Source organism: Fusarium keratoplasticum, chromosome 4 (assembly GCF_025433545.1).
Source record: "Fusarium keratoplasticum isolate Fu6.1 chromosome 4, whole genome shotgun sequence".
Taxonomy (NCBI): Eukaryota; Fungi; Ascomycota; class Sordariomycetes; order Hypocreales; family Nectriaceae; genus Fusarium; species Fusarium keratoplasticum.
This window is the reverse complement of record NC_070532.1, coordinates 3,909,214-3,931,031: the sequence shown is the minus strand read 5'-3', so window position 1 is coordinate 3,931,031 and position 21,818 is coordinate 3,909,214. Positions and strand designations below refer to the sequence as shown.

The following is a 21,818-nucleotide window of genomic DNA, read 5'->3' as shown; positions in this document are numbered from 1 at the left end:
GTAACCATCGCTCCCCGCGGGTCCTCCCCCCTGAACATGATGCCGATGCCCTCTGAACGCACACACTTAAAACACTTTCACCGGCAGCCTGTTCGGGTTAGACCCATGCGATACACCTTCGGCTAGTCCGGCCCGGGGCTGGGGTCTGTCGAGTCGTGTCAAGGTGCCTGAGAGGAAAAAGGAAAGGAAAATGGCGCCCGACAATGCGGGACGGTGAGACAGGATGTGTCGTGTTATTCCCGTTGGTAGGTACTTGCCTGTTCGCTGAGGTGAGGTGAGGTGAGGTCTCCAAATGGCTCACCTCAGGATGGAGCCCGAGCACAGCCACAACGTGGCACAAGACAAACAAGAGAAACGCCCCACCGCCAACCTCCATCGACAAATCCCCTTCAGAGCTGTCACAATCTAGCCCTGTCTATCTATCCATGAACCTTGGAGCTTGTCTCGCTAGGTCCTGGTCGTGACAGCTTCATGCCTTTGGTTTGCTGTCACCGAGCTTCCGAACTCCCGAGACACTCCACACGCTGTCGCTAAGATTTGCCGTCGAGATTGCTCCCCATCCCTTCCGCTGGCTGCCCTCTCACTTACCCTCCACCATGGCCGACCCCTTTGAGGTGCGCATGCGCTTCACCTCGCAGCTTCAACATCTCAACGCCTCGGTAACATCCGCCCAAAAAGCTGCCCAATATGCCCTCAAGTACAAAGACATGGACGAGGACTTGCACTCCTGTGTCCTTGAGCAGCTCGAACGGGTATGTATCACCATCCAGCCACTATGTGGTGTCAGTGCTGACCCAAGTGGCTAGAACAACATGAACACTCGCGCCAATATCATGTATTTCATCGAGCACTTTCTAGACCTGGCGCAGCGCGACGGGCACACAGACTACATTCGGATGATGCAACGTGATATTATTCGTGTCGTCGATGCCGTTGCTCCGGATGATGGGTCTGGCGCTGCTAATGTCAAAGTGGTTCGAAAGGTGAGCTGACCCATGCATGATCCCAATCCCAATACCCCAGATTTTTCTACTCAAGAGACCTTGACTTACACCCATGGAAGGTTCTACAAGGTCTCCAAGGCAAGGGATACTTGGAGTCTCAGACGGTCACCCAGATAGAGGATGTCATCAAGGAGCGAGAGACCAACGCGGACGACCTTGGTCTGGCCTCTCCCAACGGAGACGTCGAGATGACGGATATGCCTCCCTCACAGACCATACCCAAGCCAGGCCGGCGGAGCGCACCTCACCGGCTCGACAAGCGTCAGATCGAGCAGCGGATTGAGGAGGACCGTGAACGCCACAAGCGTGAGCGAGAGAGCATATGGGCCATCCCCAAGGTTGAGAATGCAGAGATGAACAGGCTGTGGGAGGACACGAGCGACTTTGGCGAGGACGATGACCGGTTACTGACCGAAGAGCGGGCCGACTTTCGAAAAGAGATGGAAATGCAGCCGGGTTGTCAACACCAACGAGCGGCGAATGGTAACCGTCATTGACTGGAACGTTGATCATACATCTCATATTGGCATTGGACGGCGTTTGGATTTGGGTTTGCATCGAGGTACTGAAAGAAAAATCATCGATACCCGTCGTTTTGACAATGGTTTGGTGGGATGGTGACTTGAAACACTATTTAAGAGAGCTTGGTTTCTAAAAAAAGGTGTACCATTACTGGTGTTATTCAACTGGGCTACTCTAGTTCCCTAGTCTTCATCATGAAGTCTTTATCATGGAGCCTTTCATACATCATATACACATCACCCCAACTCAACTACCCTGGAACACCCTGTGATTTGAAGAGCACCCCCCATGAGTCTTTTTGAAGAGGGTAAATGTTGTTAGATACTAGTACAGATGTTTTGTACATGCAATCCAGCCATCTATCGTGCCAAGTCGCTAGTTTCGTCGCCCCAGAGCGAAGCCGCCTTACTCCATCACCACGGTGGCGCCCAGCTCCTTCATGGCCGAGATGATCTTCTCGGCGTCCTCCTTGGGCACGTTCTCCTTCATCATCTTGGGCGCGCTCTCGACAAACTTCTTGCTGTCCACCAAGCTCAGGCCGAGCATGTTCTTGACCTCCTTGATGACCTTGGCCTTGGAGGCGGTCTCGAACCCTTGGAGCTTCAGCGTGAAGAGGGTCTTCTCGGCGGCGGCGGGGGCAGCCTCCTCGGCCTCCTCGGCAGCAGGGGTAGCAGCAGCGGGAGCGGCGGCGGCGAATCCGCCTATGGGCATATCGGGGATGTTGAGCTTGGTCTATATGAGGGTATACCAGGTCAGCGGGGTGATATTGGAGGGGGGCATTGGAGAGAGCCAATTGAGCGAGGAGGCCTACCTTGAGGCTTGAAACGAGGTCGGCAGTCTCCAGGAGGGTCAGCTGGCTGATCTGGTCGACAATGGCTTCGATCTTGGGGTTGGAGGGGGCCGCCTCGGTCGAGTTCCACCTCCTCGAGGACGCCGAGGCGCGGAGGAGCTGTGCGGGTGCCCGGGCGGCGCGGGCGGATCGGAGCTGGCGAGCACAGCTCTGGGCGGCGTACCGGCAAGACATGGCCATTATGTTGGAGGATTGGGCTGGGGGTTGGCTCAATTCGAGGGTCGGGAGTCGTCGCGTGCGGGCGTCTGAGGGAGCGTCTTGAAGTTTTTCGTAGCTCTCTCGATGGGCCGGCGGGCTAGCGGTTGGGTCACGTGGTTTTATGGTCCGTGCATTTGTTCTTGAATGTGGGATGAATTCAACGTCGTGAGTGTCAGGATTGAGTAATCGCTTGAGCAAATAGATATTGAATATTGGATCATGAACTTTATGTCAAGTTACGTTATATACCGATTCGGGTTATTTCTTGATCTTATATTGCTCAGTACCATCGAGGCAGACACTGGAACTGATGTTATCTGACGCACTTTCTTAAGAAAGTAAAGAGAAGGCTGAGCCCGATTTTGTATTTTACCTTAGATACTGTATATTTAATCCGCATACAGGCCAAGATAGTATTGAATTGTTATCTTCAATCAACTTAAGACTCATTCAAACATTCAACAAGTTGAGTTGAAACAATTGAGGTCAACTCAAGTCAGGGTCCTGACAAAAATGGAATAGCGCCACCTTGATTGGCCCGGAATTTCATGGCACCTTTTTGCCGAGATAAGATAACAGAAAAAAAAAGTCTAGGAGAGCTTGCCTGTAAATTGAGAGAGGCACCAGCATCGAGAGCAAGAATCGTCAAACACGAGCGCAATCATGGCAATGATTGACGTCTCGCGGCAGAGGAGGTCGCTCCTTGCGGACGCGGCTGTACTGGAACATCTGCCCTCAGAATTACTGGCCCTCATCCAGGACCAGACCTCGACAAAGCTGCTCGACGCCGTGGCAGAGGCTGCTCTCTGCCCGCCACTTACAGAGCGCGTCTTTGCGCACTTTGAGCATGTCTTTGCAGACATTTGCTCACGATGGATTCTCAACCCTGGAAACGAGCGACAGCGGATACGAATCTATTCAGCCCTGGCACGCATTTTGCCTTTTGCCCCTTATCTCTCAACCTTTTTCGAACACTCGTCGTCTGAAAAGCCGACTAATTCACCCTCGCTTCGCCTCCCGCCCCTGAGGCTCAACCAAGATGCCATGCCCCAGGATGAAGAATCTTTACTACAGAGCCTCCTGGTGGCATGGAGACTCATCAGCTTCGACCCTCGAAACTTTGGACCCCTGACCTCTCCCGCTCTCATGCAGACCTTGTTCAAGCATGATAGCATAGCCGTTCGGTACCTTGCTACAAGGATTTTCATCCAGCTCCTCCATGGATCCGACTGGAAGCTCGAGTCTCTCATCCAGGAGCACATTGGCAAGAACGAGGCTATTCTCGCAGACTTTGATGGTAGATCGATTGACTATGGGTTCCTATCGTTGTACGAACAGTCTCGAGTAAAGTCCGTCATTACTCTGCGCCAAGAAATACAAGCCGCGCACGAGGCCGACGGCAATGACACCCCGTGCTTGCAAGCTCTCACTCCTTACGTTGTCTCCTACGGCAATGTCATCTTGCCCCGACCCCTGGGCCCGGCTGGGGAGTCATCGAATCTCGTCCTTACCCCCACGACTGTCTCTAATTTGGAGCGATTAGCCAGCATGCTTCGCGAGTCTGACCCAGTGCTGCTATATGGTCTTCCTGGTGTCGGAAAGACTGCCCTGGTTCACGAGCTGGCCAAGCAGCTTGGCATGTACTCCAACATGGTGACATTACATCTCAACGAACAGACCGATGCGAAGATGCTCATCGGCCTATACTCGACAGACTCAAAACCTGGAAGCTTCCAATGGCGCCCTGGTGTACTTACGACAGCCGTCCGGGAAGGACGATGGGTGCTGGTGGAAGATCTCGACCGAGCTCCTACCGAAGTTCTGAGCACACTGCTTCCCCTGATCGAGCGAAAAGAACTACTTATCCCCAGCCGAGGAGAGAGGATACAAGCAGCCAGCAGTTTCCGACTTTTTGCAACCGTGCGAACATCGCGAGGCATGAATGGACGGGAAAACCTGCCGAGCCTCGTTGGAATCCGCTTCTGGCAGACCCTGGGGACTCAGCCTCTTGCAGCATCTGAGCTCGAGGATGTGGTTGTTCAAACACATCCTATTCTCCGAAAGTTTATCCCCGGAATCCTGGCAGTCTATGGTCGGCTTTCTCGACTCAGCAGCACCCCTGGAGCGCTATCCCGAGGCCGTAACGTCATGGATCGCCAGATGACACTACGAGATCTGCTCAAGTGGTGCCGCAGACTTCGGGAATGTCTGGTTGCTGCCGGTTCAAAAACCGGAGACGAACCCATCAGCGAGACGACCCGAGACTGGATGTTCATGGAGGCTGTGGACTGCTTTGTCGGAAGTTGCCCAGATCAAGATTTAGGCAAGCAGCTCATCTTTGCGATTGCTGAGGAGATGCACCTCTCCAAAGAACGGGCAGAACACTACATCACTGCCAATATACCCCCTTTGGAAGAGAGCGACAACCAGTTCAGCATTGGTCGAGCAGTGCTGCGGAAGAAGAAGCACTCTAACCGTGTCCAAAAGTCAAAACGACCATTTGCTAGCACAGCACACGCTAAGAAGTTACTGGAGCAAATCGCTGTGGCCGTCAAGTTGAACGAGCCAGTCCTTCTCGTGGGAGAAACTGGTATCGGAAAGACCACAGTCGTGCAGCAGTTGGCTGAGTCTCTTGGACATAAGCTGATCGCTGTCAACCTTTCCCAGCAGAGCGAGGTCGGCGATCTCCTGGGCGGTTTCAAGCCTGTCAACACACGGACATTGGCTATGCCGTTGAAGGAAGAGTTCGAGGATCTTTTTTCCGCAACTGGCATATCTGCATCCAAGAACCAAAAGTATCTCGAGCAGGTCGGCAAGTGCTTCGCCAAGGGACAATGGTCAAGGGTGTCAAAACTATGGAAGGAAGCGCCAAAGATGTTCAACAAGATCGTTAGCGAACTGGAGCGGGTGCACGCTCAGCAAGCAGAGACACGAAATGGTGATGAGCAGCCTACAAAACGTCGAAAGACGCAGTCAAAGCTGCAAACACTTCGTGATCTTCAGCCGCGATGGGACACCTTTGCTCGCAACCTCGAGCAGTTTGACGTCCAGATCTCAGGGGGCTCTGGCAGTTTCGCCTTCTCTTTCATGGAGGGTAACTTGGTCAAGGCTGTTCGCAATGGTGACTGGGTTCTTCTTGATGAGATTAACCTAGCGTCGCCGGATACTCTTGAGAGCATTGCGGACCTGTTGACTGGACCTGACGAGAGACCTTCCATCCTGCTCTCAGAGACTGGTGAGATCGAGAAGATCGAAGCACACCCCAACTTCCGAATCTTTGGCGCGATGAACCCGGCAACCGATATTGGAAAACGCGATCTTCCAGTTGGCATCCGATCAAGATTTACTGAAGTTTATGTTTCGAGTCCAGACAAGGACTTGAAAGACCTCCTTACTATTATCAAGACCTATCTCGGCGGCAGCAGCAGTAAAAACGACCAGGCAGCCGATGATATTGCGCGACTCTATCTCAACACGAAGCGCTTGGCTGAGGAGAAGAGACTCGTTGATGGAGCGAATGAAGTGCCCCATTTCAGTCTTCGAACCCTCACTCGGGTCTTGAGTTACGTGAACACCATCGCACCCTACTACGGTGTGCGCAGGGCCCTTTACGAAGGTTTCTCCATGGGATTCCTGACGCTCCTGGATCGAGATTCCGAGAAGATGCTTGTGCCTCTAATCTCCCATCACCTCTTTGAACGACACGGAAATTCGCAATCACTACTCTCTCAAGCGCCGAAGCACCCTAATGACGGCAAGCAATATGTTCGGTTCAAGAACAAGAGCCGAGACCGACAGTACTGGCTATTCCAGGGCAACGAGACTCCCATTGAACGGGATGACTACATTATCACCCCTTATGTGGAACGCAACCTTCTTAACCTTGTCCGGGCCACTTCCACAAGGCGGTTCCCCATTCTCATTCAAGGCCCTACGTCAGCCGGAAAGACAAGTATGATTGAGTATCTCGCAAACTTCACTGGCAACAAGTTCGTGCGTATCAACAACCACGAGCACACCGATCTTCAGGAGTATTTGGGTACCTACATCTCTGGAGCTGATGGAAAGCTGCGGTTCCAGGAGGGCATCCTCGTACAAGCCATGCGCCAAGGCCACTGGATCGTGCTCGACGAACTGAACCTGGCACCAACTGATGTTCTGGAAGCTCTGAACCGCCTGCTTGACGACAACCGAGAACTCCTGATCCCCGAGACTCAAGAAGTCGTTAGACCTCACGAAAACTTCATCCTTTTTGCAACTCAGAACCCTCCTGGTCTCTATGGTGGTCGAAAGGTTCTGTCAAGAGCATTCCGAAACAGATTCTTGGAGCTTCACTTCGACGACATTCCTGAAGAAGAGCTGGAGTTTATTCTCCAACAGCGAAGCCGCAACACTTCGCCACCGGATTGTCGAAGAATTGTGACCGTCTACAAGGAGCTGTCCCGGCTTCGACAAACGAGCCGACTATTCGAGCAGAAGGACAGCTTTGCCACTCTCCGAGACTTGTTCCGCTGGGCATTACGGGATGCCGATACCCGTGAAGAAATCGCTGCTCATGGATTCATGCTGCTGGCGGAAAGGGTCCGCAACCAGGAGGAGCGCATCGCAGTCAAGGAAGTTATCGAGAAGGTCTTCAAAGTTAAGATTGATCCTCAAGACCTGTACTCCGCTACCACCGCCCCAGAGCTCAAGGGAATTAGCCGAAAGGATAACAGCCAAGGCGTGGTGTGGACTCATGCGATGCGGCGACTCTATGTGCTCGTTGCTCGAGCATTGCGCAACAACGAACCCGTCCTGTTGGTTGGTGAAACTGGCTGTGGAAAGACAACAGTGGTCCAGCTCCTGGCTGAGGCACTAAAGAAGGAACTTCACATCGTCAACGCCCACCAAAATACTGAGACAGGCGATTTGATCGGTTCCCAGAGACCAGTTCGCAACCGCGGCGCCATCGTTGACGCTCTGGATGTTGATTTGAAGATGGTTCTGCAGACTCTTGGTCTAGATGTGTCGGGCTCGGTTGAGGAACGTCTCGAGCGATACAACACCCTGGATTCGTCGATCAGCGACAAGGTTCCGTCCGACATCAGAGAGCGGATAAGCAGCAACGAGACACGAAGCAAGGCCTTGTTCGAGTGGGCAGATGGCAGTCTTGTAGAATCCATGAGGGAAGGCCACTTTTTCCTCCTCGATGAAATCTCCCTTGCCGATGATTCAGTCCTGGAGCGTCTCAACTCTGTGCTCGAACCATCAAGAACTCTTTTGCTCGCAGAGAAGGGCATCGACAACTCTTTCGTCGTTGGAGCTGATGGCTTCCAGTTTTTCGCCACCATGAATCCTGGCGGTGACTTCGGAAAGAAGGAGCTGTCACCTGCGCTGCGAAATCGATTCACAGAGATCTGGGTTCCTGCTTTGTCGCAGAGTGAAGATATCTACGAGATTGTTAAGACGAAGCTCGTGGGTGATTCAAAGCAACTGGTCGAGGTCATCGTCAAGTTTGCCGCCTGGTTTGGAGACACATTTAGATCAATGGCTACCGCCCCATTCTCTGTCAGAGAGATCCTTGTTTGGGTTCAGTTCATCAACAACTTCCAGTCTGATGAACCCATTATCTCTCTGGTACATGGTGCCTCAACTATCTTCATCGACAGCATTGGCGCCAACCCTTCTGCTCTGCTGGCCACCGACCCCAAGTCGATCAACCAACAGCGGCAAAGCTGTCTCGACAAGCTGAGTGAACTCATTGGAAAGGATGTGTCATTCGTCTATGAGACACACCCAGAGTTGTCGATGAACGAACAGTCTTTGACAATCGGACATTTCAGCATCCCTCGTTCCTCTCTGGGCGTCGCCGACCCTGGTTTCGCTTTCCACGCACCTACTACTCGTCTGAACGCGATGCGAGTTCTTCGAGCACTTCAGATGCAAAAGCCAATTCTTCTCGAAGGAAGCCCTGGTGTCGGAAAGACAACACTTGTTGCTGCTCTGTCGCAAGCATGTGGCCAGCCCCTCACGAGAATCAACCTTTCTGACCAGACTGATCTGATGGACCTGTTTGGTACTGATGTGCCCGTTGAAGGTGCCGAGGCTGGTAACTTTGCCTGGAGAGACGCGCCATTCCTCCAAGCTATGCAAAAGGGCGAGTGGGTACTTCTGGATGAGATGAACCTTGCCTCACAGTCAGTTCTGGAAGGATTGAACGCTTGTCTTGATCACCGAGGTGAAGTTTACATCTCGGAACTGGACCAAGTTTTCAAGCGTCATCCAGACTTCCGCTTGTTCGCAGCCCAGAACCCTCACCACCAAGGTGGTGGCCGAAAGGGTCTGCCCAGCTCTTTTGTGAACCGTTTCATCGTCGTGTACGCTGATGTCTTCTCGGACGATGATCTGAACCTGATTGCCGCGCACAACTATCCCGATATCTCGGCTCCAGTGATCAGCCAGTTGATCCAGTTTGTGTCTCAGCTTGAGCACAAGCTTGCCGTCGAGAAGGCCTTTGGTTCACAGGGCAGTCCGTGGGAATTCAATTTGCGTGACGTTCTCCGCTGGTTGAAGCTCCTCAATTCATCCGACCCTCTCCTTCACAATGCTCAAGCTGAAGACTTCCTTGACATTATTGTCAGACAACGTTTCCGATCTGAGAGGGATCGCGAAGAAGTAAACAAGCTCTTCACACTCATCTCTGGTGCTTCGCCGCGACAACACAGCCTATACCACGACATCAACCCGATGTTTGGCCAGGTGGGCCTTGCTCTTCTCGACAGGCATCCTAATTCGCAGCCTGAGCGACTGCCCAACATCAACATCGTTCCTCGTCTCTCAGAGCTAGAGTCTCTCATGATTTGCGTCAAGCAGAACATTCCCTGCATTCTGAGCAGTCCCTCTGGCTATGGAAAGTCTGTGCTCCTGGAACATGTTGCTGCCTTGGCTGGCAAGTCTCTGGTTGTGTTCCCCATGAATGCCGACATTGACACCATGGATCTTGTTGGTGGCTTCGAGCAGGCCGATCCTCTGCGAGAGGTCAATGCCGCGCTTCGAGTCGTCCAGCAGGATCTGCAAAACTCCATCATGTCAGCCGTGCCTGGAGAAGTCCCCGAAGATGCTCTCCATCTCCTTCACTTGCTTGATGGGTTCGCCGGCGAAGTGGACTCTCTGCCTACCATTCAGCGCTGCATTGAATCCCTTCTCGCTGGTATTCCCTCGGACTCTGAAGTAGCAACAGCACTCTCCAAGACGCTTCTTCTCCTTCAGGGCCCCTTGGTGCTTGAGAACCCTCGCTTCGAATGGCTGGACGGAGTCATTGTCAAGGCTCTGCAGATGGGCCAGTGGCTTGTTCTCGACAATGCGAACATGTGCAACGCCTCTGTTCTGGACCGACTGAACTCCCTTCTTGAGCCTAACGGTTTCTTGAGCATCAACGAACACTGTGGTCCTGGTGGAGAGCCCAGGGTCGTCAAGCCTCATCCTGACTTCCGTATCTTCTTGACAATGGACCCACGATACGGCGAGCTGTCGCGTGCAATGAGGAACCGTGCTGTGGAGATTCACATTCATACTCCGCCGCCTGAGCGTGCTCCCTGTTACAGCAGGGTAATAGGAGTTGAGAGCAGTCTCCAGCGATACGGTATGTCTCAACAGATTGCCGGCTCAATGCCCGAAGACACCACAGTTGTCAACTCTGCTCTGGAGGCCCTTTCGATCAACGATGTGGCTCTGCTTCCCCGCTTCGCCAATGCTCTACCAAGCGGCGATTCTGACAAGACTACAATGACCAAGAGCGTGGGAGAATTGTTGGACTTCCTCCACTCAACGAACGGGGCTGATGGTGTTAATGCCATCTCCCAATTGTACAATTCCCTCCCTGTCCCTGCCGGACTCACTTCCGCCCAGCCACTGCACCCTCTCAACAACTTTCCGGTTACTCAGCTTCTCCCTGTCCAGAACCAAGCAAGATGGCTCGGTGCAGGCCTGGAGTTTTATCAAGATCTGTACACCCTGCAAAACTCGATTGAGGACCAGCGTCGCCAGGCTCAAGTGAACAAGTTGACCTCTCTCAACCGACTGCAGCGGTCTCTTGTAAGTGATCGCGTGGCGGCTGTGTCTAAGGATTCCACTGTCAAGCTTGCTTCATTCTTGACATCCACGATCAACGCGGCAAAGACATGGCTTGGCTTTGGATTCGAATCGGCCGCCTTGTGGGCGGAACGAGTGCAGATCCTCAGAGGTGTCTTGCGCTACCTTGAGCGAACCGTCAAGCTTGCTACAGAGACCGACTTTGATGAGGCTAAGTTCCAGGCACATCTTGCTCAGGGCGCGAACTTCCTACAGAAGCACCTTGACGCCTTGGATGGTACCCAAGAGCGAGACTTTGTTGTTCACCTTCTCGACCGCCTGGGTAAGGACTTTACTGCCGGCTTCAAGCTGTCCACTGGTTTGAGCATGGAGTTGCTCTGGCATGTTTTCCGACCAACTCCTCTGCCCACAAAGGAAATTCTGGACCGAACACTGGAGCTGGAGAAGCTCGGTACCAGGTTTGATGCTCTGCGATGGAAGGCTGGCGCATCAATTCCTGACCTATCCAAGGCAATGGTCACTCTCGAGAAGGCCTCTGGAATTCTCAGAGGTGAAGTTCCCAACGCCGATGGGCTTCTACAAGATCTCACCGCCGAAATCCAGTCTCTTGAAGCCCGAATTGGATCCGATGAGGTCGAGTTGAAGCCCTTCCTAGCTGAGGAGTTTGAAACTCTCCGACAGGTGTCGATGCTTCAGTCTTTGGCCTCAGGCACTGAGCCTATGCCTTTTACCCAGGAACTCCAAGTGTTGTCCGATGTGCCGACAAGATCTGGCATGCTGTTTGCCACCTCTGATCTTCAGGCAGCACTTCTGCAGTCTGTGGAGAACCTGGTATACCAGAACCAGTTCTCTTGGGATGGCAAGTTTGCGACTTCATTCTGGTTCAAGATGCAGAGTCTGGGATCCGTCAGCCTTGGATCCCTGGCCTTGCTGGAGGCCGAACTTCCAATCGCTGGACGACAACTTGCGAAACTGAGTGCTGATCTGATGGTTAACCCCCTGTCAAGACTGAACGGCGTTCTCCTCAAGCTTGTTCTTGAGGTCTTTGGCGCCCATGGCCAGCACCTCAAGGACGCTGTCATTCAAGCTGTTGAGTTGGCTTCTCAAGGTTCAGACAATCGATCAACTGACTTTGACCATTTCAATGGCCTTGTCTCGAGCATTGAGCCGGAACATTTCAAGCAGATTGTCACCGAGCACTTTGTGCCTGTTCTGAAGGCTCTGGCCGCCTCACAGCAAGATGCTCAACGAGAAGCCTACCTCTCGGCATTTGCATGGGTTCACTTTAGCATTGGAACCGTCAAGCTGTATGTCCCAGACCGCGTGTTTGACCCCCAAAGCCGCCCAAAGATGGAGCGCGAGTTCCTCCAGGAACTACATGCCCTTCTCCAAGACCGTACAGATACACAGCGGTCGTTTGAGAAGCTGTTTACTGGGCAAGGCACAAATGAGCGCATTCGCTTGCTGGAGCAAGAAGCAGCTGCCTTGGGTCCACTGCCCGAGGAGGTTCGGCCTATTTACAGACCTGAAAAATCTGAGCTCAGCGGGCTCCATGCTGAGTTCTCCAATGTTTTGAAGGCCATCACTGGTCCTGCGTTGTCTTCTGCTCTGCAGGTTCTGGATACAAATCCTCTTCAAGCAGCCGAGGAGTTGCACATTGTTAGAGAAAACGTTCTCAGACTTCTGGACCGACTCTCAGCTCGCTTCGAAGCGTATCAGGATATGACTCGACCTACGTCGAACTTGCTGCGATGTCTCATGGTTGGCCTTTCACTCTGTGAGGCTGCTTCGGCTCGCCAACTGGCACCAGCTTCCCAACAACTCTTGGAGCTCGCGCCATTCTTCGGCGGAAGTATGTGGAACCAAACTAGCGGCGACTTCTCATCGAGGAGTTTCGAGTTTCTCACCTACATGGGCACGGTCGTCAGTGTCGAGGACATCAAAAACGTCCAGCCTCATGCTCGCGAGCTGGTCTTCCAAAGCTTCCACAACTTCTACGATGAGTGGAACAAGCGACTCGAAGCTGACCGCAAAGAAGAGGCAGCCAAGGGCAGCCTCTACCGCTTCCGAGGCGCCCTGGAAGATGAGGAAGAGCTCGACGCCGAGGAGTTCAATGAGCTGTTCCCTAGCTTTGATAATGAGGATGCTCCCAATGGTCCTCCTGCCAAGAAGCGAGATGAGGTTCGCGATCAGTCGTTGCGGGTTGCAAGACTCCACAGAAATATTTTCCTTGATCGACAGGAATTCTCGGCAGCTCTCAAGGAGGTTTGCCAATCTGTGGGTAACAGGATCACATCTGAAACCATCGACCACAAAAATATCGACCGTAGCCTGACAAGCAAGATGCTGGCTGGCACTATGCTCATCTTGAACGACAAACTTGATTCTCTGGCTTCATCCACGGTGGACAAGTCTTACAACTTCTACACGGATGCAAACGTTCCCGAGGCCCGCCAGCTCGTTAGTCTCATCCACAAGATCAAGGGCAGGTTCCGCGAGCTCCAGTTGGTCGATGAGATTGGACACATGCAACCGTTGGCCGATGTGATCCAGGCCTGTGACAAGGTTCTCGAGCTTGTTCATACTGAGCCCCTCGCCAAGATCCTGCCCAAGGTGGAATACCTCCATGGTCATGTTTATGAGTGGCAGTTTGGAGGCTGGGCAAGCAAGGTGCATGGCGTCCTTACTCTGCACAACCTCCTGACTGAGACGGTTATCCGCTGGCGAAGGCTTGAACTATCCACCTGGGCCAACCTCTTTGATATGGAGGAGAAGAAATGCCAGGATGATGCCTTTTCCTGGTGGTTTGTGGCCTACCAGGTTGTTATTGCTGTTCCTCTCTCCCTGGTTGATGTACCGGATGAGATGCGTGAATACGCCGGTTCTCTCATTCAGAGCTTGGAGATGTACTTCTCGACGGCAATCGTTGGCCAATATGGAGCTCGTCTAGCCCTTCTCAGACAGCTCCAGAGCCACCTGAAGCTTCTCATCAAGGATTACCCGATGCTTGAGGTCATCCTTCACTCGCTGTCCAACTTTATCCAGTACTACTCACGATACGAGAAGGTAATGGGTGAAACAATCCAGAGGGGACGCCTTCCCATTGAGAAGAAGATGAAGGACGTCCTGCTCATGGCGAGCTGGAAGGATACAAACATCAATGCTCTCCGAGAAAGCGCTCGCAAGTCTCACCAGAAACTCTTTAGACTTGTGAGGAAGTTCCGTGGCGTCTTGGGTCAGGAGGCAAAGCACATCATCGAGCAAGGTCTTCCTGACGAAGATGTGCTTCGCGCAGACCGACCTGAGGGAAGTTCGGAGCCTGCTGCTGTACCCCCGCAAGCATTCTCCCATCTTAGCAACACGATGCCGGGGTGGATCACTGGCCACAAGCGGTTAGCCAATGTTTCCAAGACGGTCTCTGTGATGCGGAAGATCTCCCGTACCCCAGAGATGATCAGCGGAGTGCCCCAGATCGTGGACGAGTTCATCTCCAGCCTCAATGAGTCCATGGCCGAGCTTCGCAAGGAAACACCACCGTTCTTGACTGACGAGAACAAGGATCAGGTCAAGCATCTCAAGACAAGAAAGCGAAAGTTGTTTGCGGACACGTTGCGAGACCTTCGTCAGATGGGCCTGAAGTACAACCTAGGACAGGACAAGCTGGCCCAGCAGGATTCGCTATCTCTTGTCCTCTCGAGAATCCAGCCCGTGCAGCTTTGGGACAACAAGACTGAGGAAGCAATCGATTACCACCTGCACAAGATTCTGGATCTCGCCCCGAAAGCCAGGGCTGCCGCCAGAGACCATTCGGAGGACCTTACAGGCGCCGAGGTTGGACGAAGTATTGGTTTTGTTGAAGGCATGCTTGACTTCCTTCTAAGCCAGAGGAACTTCATTTCGGCCGGGGCATCTTCTTTGTTGTCGCTCAAGAAATCGATGGATCAATTCAATAACCTGGGTCGTGTCCAAGACAACAACACTTTGACCAAGAAAACCACGAAGTCTAACTGGACTCAGCTCCTCCCTTGGTTGGTTCACATCCTCCAGTTCTCTATTCGCTTGATCGAAATCCACGAGAAGCTGGGACAATCGAAGCATGTCCGAGTTCTTGAGCAGTTGAAGTCGTGGTATGGACGATTCGAGTCACTCCAGACCTCCACCTTGAGCTTCGGCCAACTTCCAGACCGTCTTTCCTCCGAGGCAGCCGTACAGGCTGAGACAAGCTTCTCCAATGAACTCGCCAGTTTCCGGGGCGTCATTGAGGAGCTGATCTCGGAGGAACCCAAGCTCTCTTTTGTATTCAAGCAACTCAACGGCTGGACTAGGGCTACCGAGGAGAATGTCAGCTTCGCAGCCAACGATGTGGAGGTTGCGACCTTTGCCAATGCTATTTCGACACTTTGCGACAAGATACTAGTCGCTATCGAGACTGCACAGAAGGCTGCCCGATCTATCCCCAGAAAGGAGGATGAACCCGCCTGGCTCACGGCCCACTGCGATGGGTTTACGAATCTCTTCAAGAAGCTGCGCATTGGAGAAGTCGAGAGAAGCGTTTCCAGCTGTATCGAGATGATGCAACAGATCGACATGAGCCAAAAGCACTTGAGCCAAGCAGCCATGAGTCTCATGGCTATCGCAAGCCCAATCTTGGTCGAGTATGTTGAATTTTGCCAGCAGTCTCTGGTGCAGGTTGTCGACCTTCACGGAGCGGTCGCACACATGGCCTACAGCATGACAAAGGCCTTTACTCAGATCGCGTCTCAAGGATTCTGTACCCCTCATGAGAAGTCGGACGAAACTTCAGGAGAATCCGGCAAGGTGGAGTCTGGAACTGGTCTTGGCGACGGAGAAGGTGCTGAAGACATCAGCAAGGATATCCAGCCTGATGAGGACCTATCTGAACTTGCTCAAGAAGCCAACAAGGAGGAGAATGGCGAAATGGAAGACGAGAAGGACGCTGTGGACATGGCAGACGAAGAGCTGGAGGGAGACATGGGTAGCGTTGATGGAGCTGAAGATGACGAGGAAGGTTCCAAGAACGGAGACGAGGAAGAGGAGGAGAATGAAATGGATGAAGAGGCCGGCGACGTTGATGATCTCGATCCCACAGCTGTCGACGAGAAGATGTGGGACGGAGATGATGAAGAAAAGGCCGAGAAGGATCAGCAAGGAGAGAAGGCCAAGGGCCAGAAGAAGGACGATGAGCAGATGGCTGCTGACGAAGACGCCAAGAAGCAAGAGGGCGAAGAAGAGCCTGAGGCGGACGATTCTGGCGAGCAAGATGCCGAAGAGGCTGGCGCCGAAGAAGAGGACGTTAAGACTCAGGAGGAGATGAACAAGCAGGATCAGACTGCCCAGGAGAACGACACCCTGGCTCTTCCTGAGGACATGGAGCTGGACCTAAACGATGAGCACGAGTCAGCCTCAGACAGCGATGACCTCGATGCGTTGTCTGACATTGAAGAGGAGAAGCAAGAGCCTGAGGACCAGGAGATGGGCGACAATGAGGAGGATGAGGCAGATGACGCTGCTGCTCAAGCTCAGCTCCAGGAGGAAGCTGGAGACGAGGCTGAGGTCAAGGAAGAGGAGGAAGAGACACCCGAGGAGAAGGTTGGCGGTAATGACGAAGTGCAAGAAGATGTTCAGCCAGAGGAAGAAGAGAAGGCTGAAGAGCAGGAAGAGGCCACGGACCAGACTCAGCCGCCCAAGGACAACTCTACAGCCGACGCTGACAACGCGGCGCCGAGCGACGTCAAGAGCTCCGGCCAAGACCAGAATGCCGAATCGATGGACGTTGACGACAACTTCCAGAACAACGCGGCCCAGCAAGAAGATGGCGAGATGGGAGAGGCTGCCGCGGATCAAGACACCAGCGCAGGAAACAAGGGTTCGATGTCACGGTCAAAGGAAGTCCTGGATAGGGCTGAGCAGGAGCAACAAGACAAGGACGATTCGGCACGCAGCGATCCGTTTAAGAAGCTCGGCGATGCTCTTGAGCGATGGCATCGACAGCAAGAGGACATCAAGGATGCTGAGCCTACAGAAAAGGACGAGCAGAATGCGCCTCAGGACCCCAACGCTGATCAGAGTCGACGAGAGTTCCAGCACCTCCAGGATGACAACACTGCCGCGGATACACAAGCTATGGGAACGGCAGATGATGATCAGGTCCAGCCTATCGATGAGTCCATGGCAATCGATGAGGAAAAGCAGGATCCTACGAGCCGCTTGATGGACGAAGACAAGGAGGAAGAACCCGAGCAGGACCCCGACAAGATGGACACGACTGATTCAGCTGAAGCGCCAGATGCGAACAAACAAGACCAAGACAAGGACCAGGATGACACACGTTCCGGAGTCAAGACACGACAGGGCAACTATAATCGTGAGCTCGAACCGGAAGAGCAAGAAGCGCAGCTGGCAGAAGAGGATGAAGATGAAGTTGAGATCCAGGAGACATCTACGCAACTCTCCACAACGCACATTTCGGACGAGGAGCGACCACTCCGAGACTTTGGTGAATCTATGCACCAGTGGACCGAGTTCCAGACCAAGACTCACTCTCTTTCTCTGGCCTTGACATCTCAGCTGCGACTCATCCTCACACCATCGCAGTCGACCAAGCTCTCAGGAGCGTTCCGCACTGGCAAGCGGCTCAACATCAAGCGCATCATCCCTTACATTGCATCAAGTTACAAGCGAGACAAGATCTGGATGCGACGAAGCATCCCTACAAAGCGCACTTACCAGATTCTGCTCTGCGTCGATGACAGTAAGAGTATGGGTGAATCGTCTTCGGGCACCCTGGCAATGGAATCTCTAGTGATGGTGTCGCGATCGCTTACAATGCTCGAGGCCGGCCAAGTTGGCGTCATGGGCTTCGGCAGCGACGTCTTTACGGCGCACGGCCTGACGGAGCCGTTCGCCTCGGACGCGGGAGCCAAGGTTCTGCAAAAGTTCAACTTCTCTCAGGACCGCACCGACATTGCGCTCCTGATCCAGCGTACAATCGAGACGTTCAGGCTGGCGCGGCAGCAGGGAGGCGGCGGCTCGGACCTGTGGCAACTAGCTCTGATTCTGTCTGACGGTCTGACGCCTTCTTCAGCTCACGAGGGCATCCGGAGGCTGCTGCGCGAGGCGATGGAGGAGCGCATCATGATCGTCTTCATCATCATGGACGACACGGGCAAGAAGAAGGGTGACAGCGTGCTCGAGCTCAAGGAGGCCAAGTTTGTGCGCGACGGCGGCGAGAGCAAGGTGGTGATTGAGCGGTACCTGGACACGTTCCCCTTCCAGTATTATCTCATTGTCCATCATCTCGAGGAGCTGCCAAGCGCTTTGGCTGGGCTGCTTCGGACGTGGTTCGCCGAGGTTAACGCTTAGACTGGAGGGAGTATCGGAGAGAGACCGAGAAGCATTGGAAGCAGCATATTATGGAGTTGAAGGCGTTTGGTTTATCTGTTGATTGTTTCAAAAAAGAAAGAAAGCATTGTATTGGCTGGGCATAGAATGGATGCTAGACAGGTAATATTCCAACTTGATAAAAGTAATTGATGTTTTAAGGGGTAATTACACGGATACGTTGATAACTGTGATGTAAATGCTCCGTAGCCATGAACTCGGGAACGCTCCCGCCATGATTCCATTCCAGGGGAGGAGCTTTTGACCATTCAGCGCCTCCTTCCACTACAAACTGACACCTGCTCATGCCGTCAGACCCCGCTAATGCAGTGCACCCCGCTCCCATCCGCTGCCCCGCGCCCAGAAGCACCACCTGGGAAAGAGCCAAAGCTCCAATCTCCATCCTTTGGGCCTCGACTTTTCCAATGTCTCATCAACCGCAGCTCACCTGAGACCTTGGAACTCTAAAGAAAAAAACCCTGACGATCACAGCCCCTTCCTTGGCGATGCGCTTGTCCCCAGCTCTCTTAGGTCGACGTGGTATATCTCAGCTCGCTCTCGGATCGCGAGCTGTACGGGCAAACACCATCAGCAATCTGAGCCGCAGCTCGAACTTCTCTCCAATTGATACCCGTCGTCCTCGATACGTTACACGACAGCTTCGCGAAATGTCTTCGGCGCCGGCGCAGCTGCGCTTCAGTGAGTCTACTGGATGGACTGGCGTGCAATTGAACTGACAGAGTGTGACAAAGAGAACCCCAAGATCTTGTACGTCGGACGCTGAAGCTGAAGCGAGATCGATTGGGAGAGAGGTCAACTAACGGAGCTTGACTATCAGTGTCTGCGATATCCAAGACAAGTTTCGCAATGTCATCTACGAGTTTGACAAGATGTACACTCCCCTCCCACTTAACAATTCCACACAGCTAACGATAATCCAAGAGTTCTCACGACGCAGAAGGTCCTCAACTTTGCCAAAGCCCTCTCCATCCCCGTCGTAACCACGACCCAAACATCAGCCAAGCTCGGTCCCACGGTGCCATCTCTCGCCGAGCTCCTCCCCTCGCCGCCGCATGACAAGACGCGATTCTCCATGTTTATCCCCAGCGTGGTTGCCGACCTCGCCCCCGGCTCCGAGATCGCCCTCGTCGGCATCGAGTCCCACATCTGCATCACCCAGACGGCGCTGGACCTGCGCGATGCTGGACACAAGGTGTACGTGCTCGCAGACGGCGTGTCGAGCTGCAATCCCGGCGAGGTGGGCGTTGCGCTGGACCGGCTGCGCGCCGAGCCCGGCATCACCGTCACCTCGAGCGAGAGCTGGATGTACGAGTGCGTGGGGGACGCGTCGCATCCTGCCTTCAAGAGCCTGATCGGCGTCGTCAAGGGGTCAATGGCTGATACCAAACAGGTCTGGCAGTCGTTGCCTCCTGGTTCCAAGATTTGAAAGAGAAGGCCAGGGGTAGTAGATACCATACAACATCACGCATCAAAACATATAGCCAAGTATTACGCCCAATTTTTTGAATTGTTTTTGAGTCAAGGGACATGAAGGAACCCTTGTCCTTTTTATTTCTTTGTCTGGTCATTTCATTACGTCGAACCACCATTATCATTATCATCCCCCGTTTTGACCTGAGGGCTTGCCTCGATTCCGATATGCGAATCTCCTCCTCTACACCTCTAACCCTCCGTGTATTCGCGCGCAGAAACCAGGGGCACACACTGAATCAAGCAAGACCATCAAGGAAAAAGGGATGCCGTCGAAATGAGGTTTATGATCCCATCGCTCCTCAATCAGATCCTGCTGTCGTCTTGGGCTTCGACGTTGGTGTCATCCATGAAAACGCCGATGCGACTCCGACCGGGTTGGCTGATCTGGGCAACGTATTGGCGTTGCGCGCCTCGCGAGGCGTAAGAGGCTGTGGCTGCGTCTGAGGCCTCGAGTCACCGCCGATGCTACCGACACGCTTCACATCCCATCGGTTGACGGGGCTAGCGCCGTTCTCTCCGATGCTGGCTTGGCTCTTGCGCCGACCCTCTCCGGCCCCTTTGGACGGAGGCGGCGGCTCATACGAAGCACCTGTACGCGCAGATGTCGAGCCCGATTTCTGAGGTTTCAGGACCTTCATGTTGCGGCCCCGGCCTGCCGGTTGGTATCCGCTCAATGGACCATCTCGCTGTACGCCATCGGCTCCGTTACCCGTTCCTTGGCGCCAGGATCCCCAGATGCCCGAGGATGTGTCTCGTCGGGAATCGGTCGACACCGCTCTACTGTGCCCTCCTTTGACTGGAGCCTCGTCGCCGTTGGTGTCCCTTCTCGGCCTCTCATTCTCCCTGCTAACATCAGACAGGCTGCCGTGGGAGCTTGGGCGTTTGCTGGGAACCGCCTCGGTAGCCATCGGGGACATCTCGCTCCGGGACTCGTCGTCTTGGTGGGGGATGGGGTCCATATCGGGAATGCTCTCCTGACTGACCTGTCCCATGTCGCCCGAGACGAAAGGGGCAGCATTGGCATTCAATTTGGGCTTCTCGGGAATCACATTGGTGGTGCAGATATTCCGAAACACGGCATCATCCTCGGGGCGCACAAAGGGCACCTGCAGCCGCTCTCGCTCATCGCCATAGAGCGTCATGGTGTTCTGTGAGAAGAGGATGTCCGCCGAGTGAGCCCGCAGCGCATCACTACCCAAGTAGATGCGAATAGTCTTCCGATCCGAGGTTTGCAGTGGCTGCTCAGTTATGCCAGAAACGTCAAAGAAGACGGTGATGGAAGGGACTGGGCCTCTAGGACTGCTAGAGCGACTGCCATGATGCGTGACGACGGCTTCAGCAAAGTAGACGTTCAGTCTCACCCGATAAGCCCCGTCAACATCACGTTGAATTTCATCCACCAGGTCCAGCTCCCTAAGAAGCGAGTATTCAACAACGGATTTCTGCGATCCACTGCAGACGTCGGCATAAAGCAAGGTGGAATGTCCAAAGTTGGGCGTCAGCCAGCAGCGCACGATCGAGGGAACCGTCCCAAGGATGAAGAAAGCAGGAGGAGGACCAGGAATATCGAAAGAATCGTCGTCGTCGTCGCCAACCGCAAAATTGTTGTCAAGACCCAAACTGCTAGCTCGGCCAGAAGCAACAGAGTGGTGAGAGTGCACCGAGTGCCCGGCAGAGCTGTGCCTCCCATCCGACTTGTGGGATAGCGAGCGTTCCATCATGAGGCCGCTGCCAGGGCGGATGGGCACAAACTCGCCTGAATGACGGTTGCTCGGGCCTGCCCAGTTGGAACCGTGCAAGGCGCTTTCATCGAAGCGAACACTATTGGCTCGAGAAGCAGCGCCTCGTCGGACCGGCTCCTCCTCTGCTGGGCCAAGATGAAGTGATCCCAGGAGCTGCTCTCCTTGCTCATCCAAATCATCAAACATGTCATTGTGAGGGATTGTGACAGGACCTGGACGTAGTGTCAGCGCCGAGGCGATGCCGTGATGGACGGACGAGGGAACCCACCTGTTTGAGGAGTGCCGCTGAGGACGCCGGGAAAGGGAGAATTCCAGACCGACTTCAGCGCGGCATCATCCGCCTGTCGCTTTTCCAATCGCAAGAGTCGTTCGGCATGGCTGCTTTGGGTGTACTGTACTTGCTTCACTTCCATCTGTAGGCTGTACAGATCTTCGCGAGTGACAGGGAACCTTGGATCCATCCCCGAAACCGTCTCAGGTGATACGACGCTGGATCAAGCTTGGCAGAACTGGCCGTTCGGTCGAGGAGAGCAGGCA

The 21,818-nt window shown here is 53.8% G+C and overlaps 5 protein-coding genes across 5 annotated transcripts; 3 read left to right on the top strand and 2 right to left on the bottom strand.

Moving 5' to 3' along the window:
- Positions 1-596: 596 nt before the first annotated feature.
- Positions 597-1,501, top strand: NCS57_00625200 (CID domain-containing protein; the record flags this gene model as incomplete). Its single annotated transcript, XM_053056145.1, has 3 exons — positions 597-752; positions 807-983; positions 1,064-1,501. 3 exons carry the CDS (start codon positions 597-599, stop codon positions 1,499-1,501), a joined length of 771 nt encoding a protein of 256 aa, XP_052915100.1.
- A 430-nt stretch (positions 1,502-1,931) lies between these two features.
- NCS57_00625100 (uncharacterized protein) lies at positions 1,932-2,556 on the bottom strand (the record flags this gene model as incomplete). Its single annotated transcript, XM_053056144.1, has 2 exons — positions 1,932-2,258; positions 2,338-2,556. The coding sequence occupies 2 exons, from the start codon at positions 2,554-2,556 to the stop codon at positions 1,932-1,934; spliced, it is 546 nt and encodes a 181-aa protein (XP_052915099.1).
- Positions 2,557-3,237: 681 nt separating this feature from the next.
- Positions 3,238-18,027, top strand: NCS57_00625000 (Midasin; the record flags this gene model as incomplete). Its single annotated transcript, XM_053056143.1, has 1 exon — positions 3,238-18,027. The coding sequence occupies one exon, from the start codon at positions 3,238-3,240 to the stop codon at positions 18,025-18,027; it is 14,790 nt and encodes a 4,929-aa protein (XP_052915098.1).
- A 524-nt stretch (positions 18,028-18,551) lies between these two features.
- NCS57_00624900 (Isochorismatase domain-containing protein) lies at positions 18,552-19,492 on the top strand (the record flags this gene model as incomplete). Its single annotated transcript, XM_053056142.1, has 4 exons — positions 18,552-18,744; positions 18,798-18,813; positions 18,884-18,937; positions 18,988-19,492. The coding sequence occupies 4 exons, from the start codon at positions 18,552-18,554 to the stop codon at positions 19,490-19,492; spliced, it is 768 nt and encodes a 255-aa protein (XP_052915097.1).
- A 346-nt stretch (positions 19,493-19,838) lies between these two features.
- Positions 19,839-21,742, bottom strand: NCS57_00624800 (uncharacterized protein; the record flags this gene model as incomplete). Its single annotated transcript, XM_053056141.1, has 2 exons — positions 19,839-21,493; positions 21,550-21,742. The coding sequence occupies 2 exons, from the start codon at positions 21,740-21,742 to the stop codon at positions 19,839-19,841; spliced, it is 1,848 nt and encodes a 615-aa protein (XP_052915096.1).
- Positions 21,743-21,818: the final 76 nt, after the last annotated feature.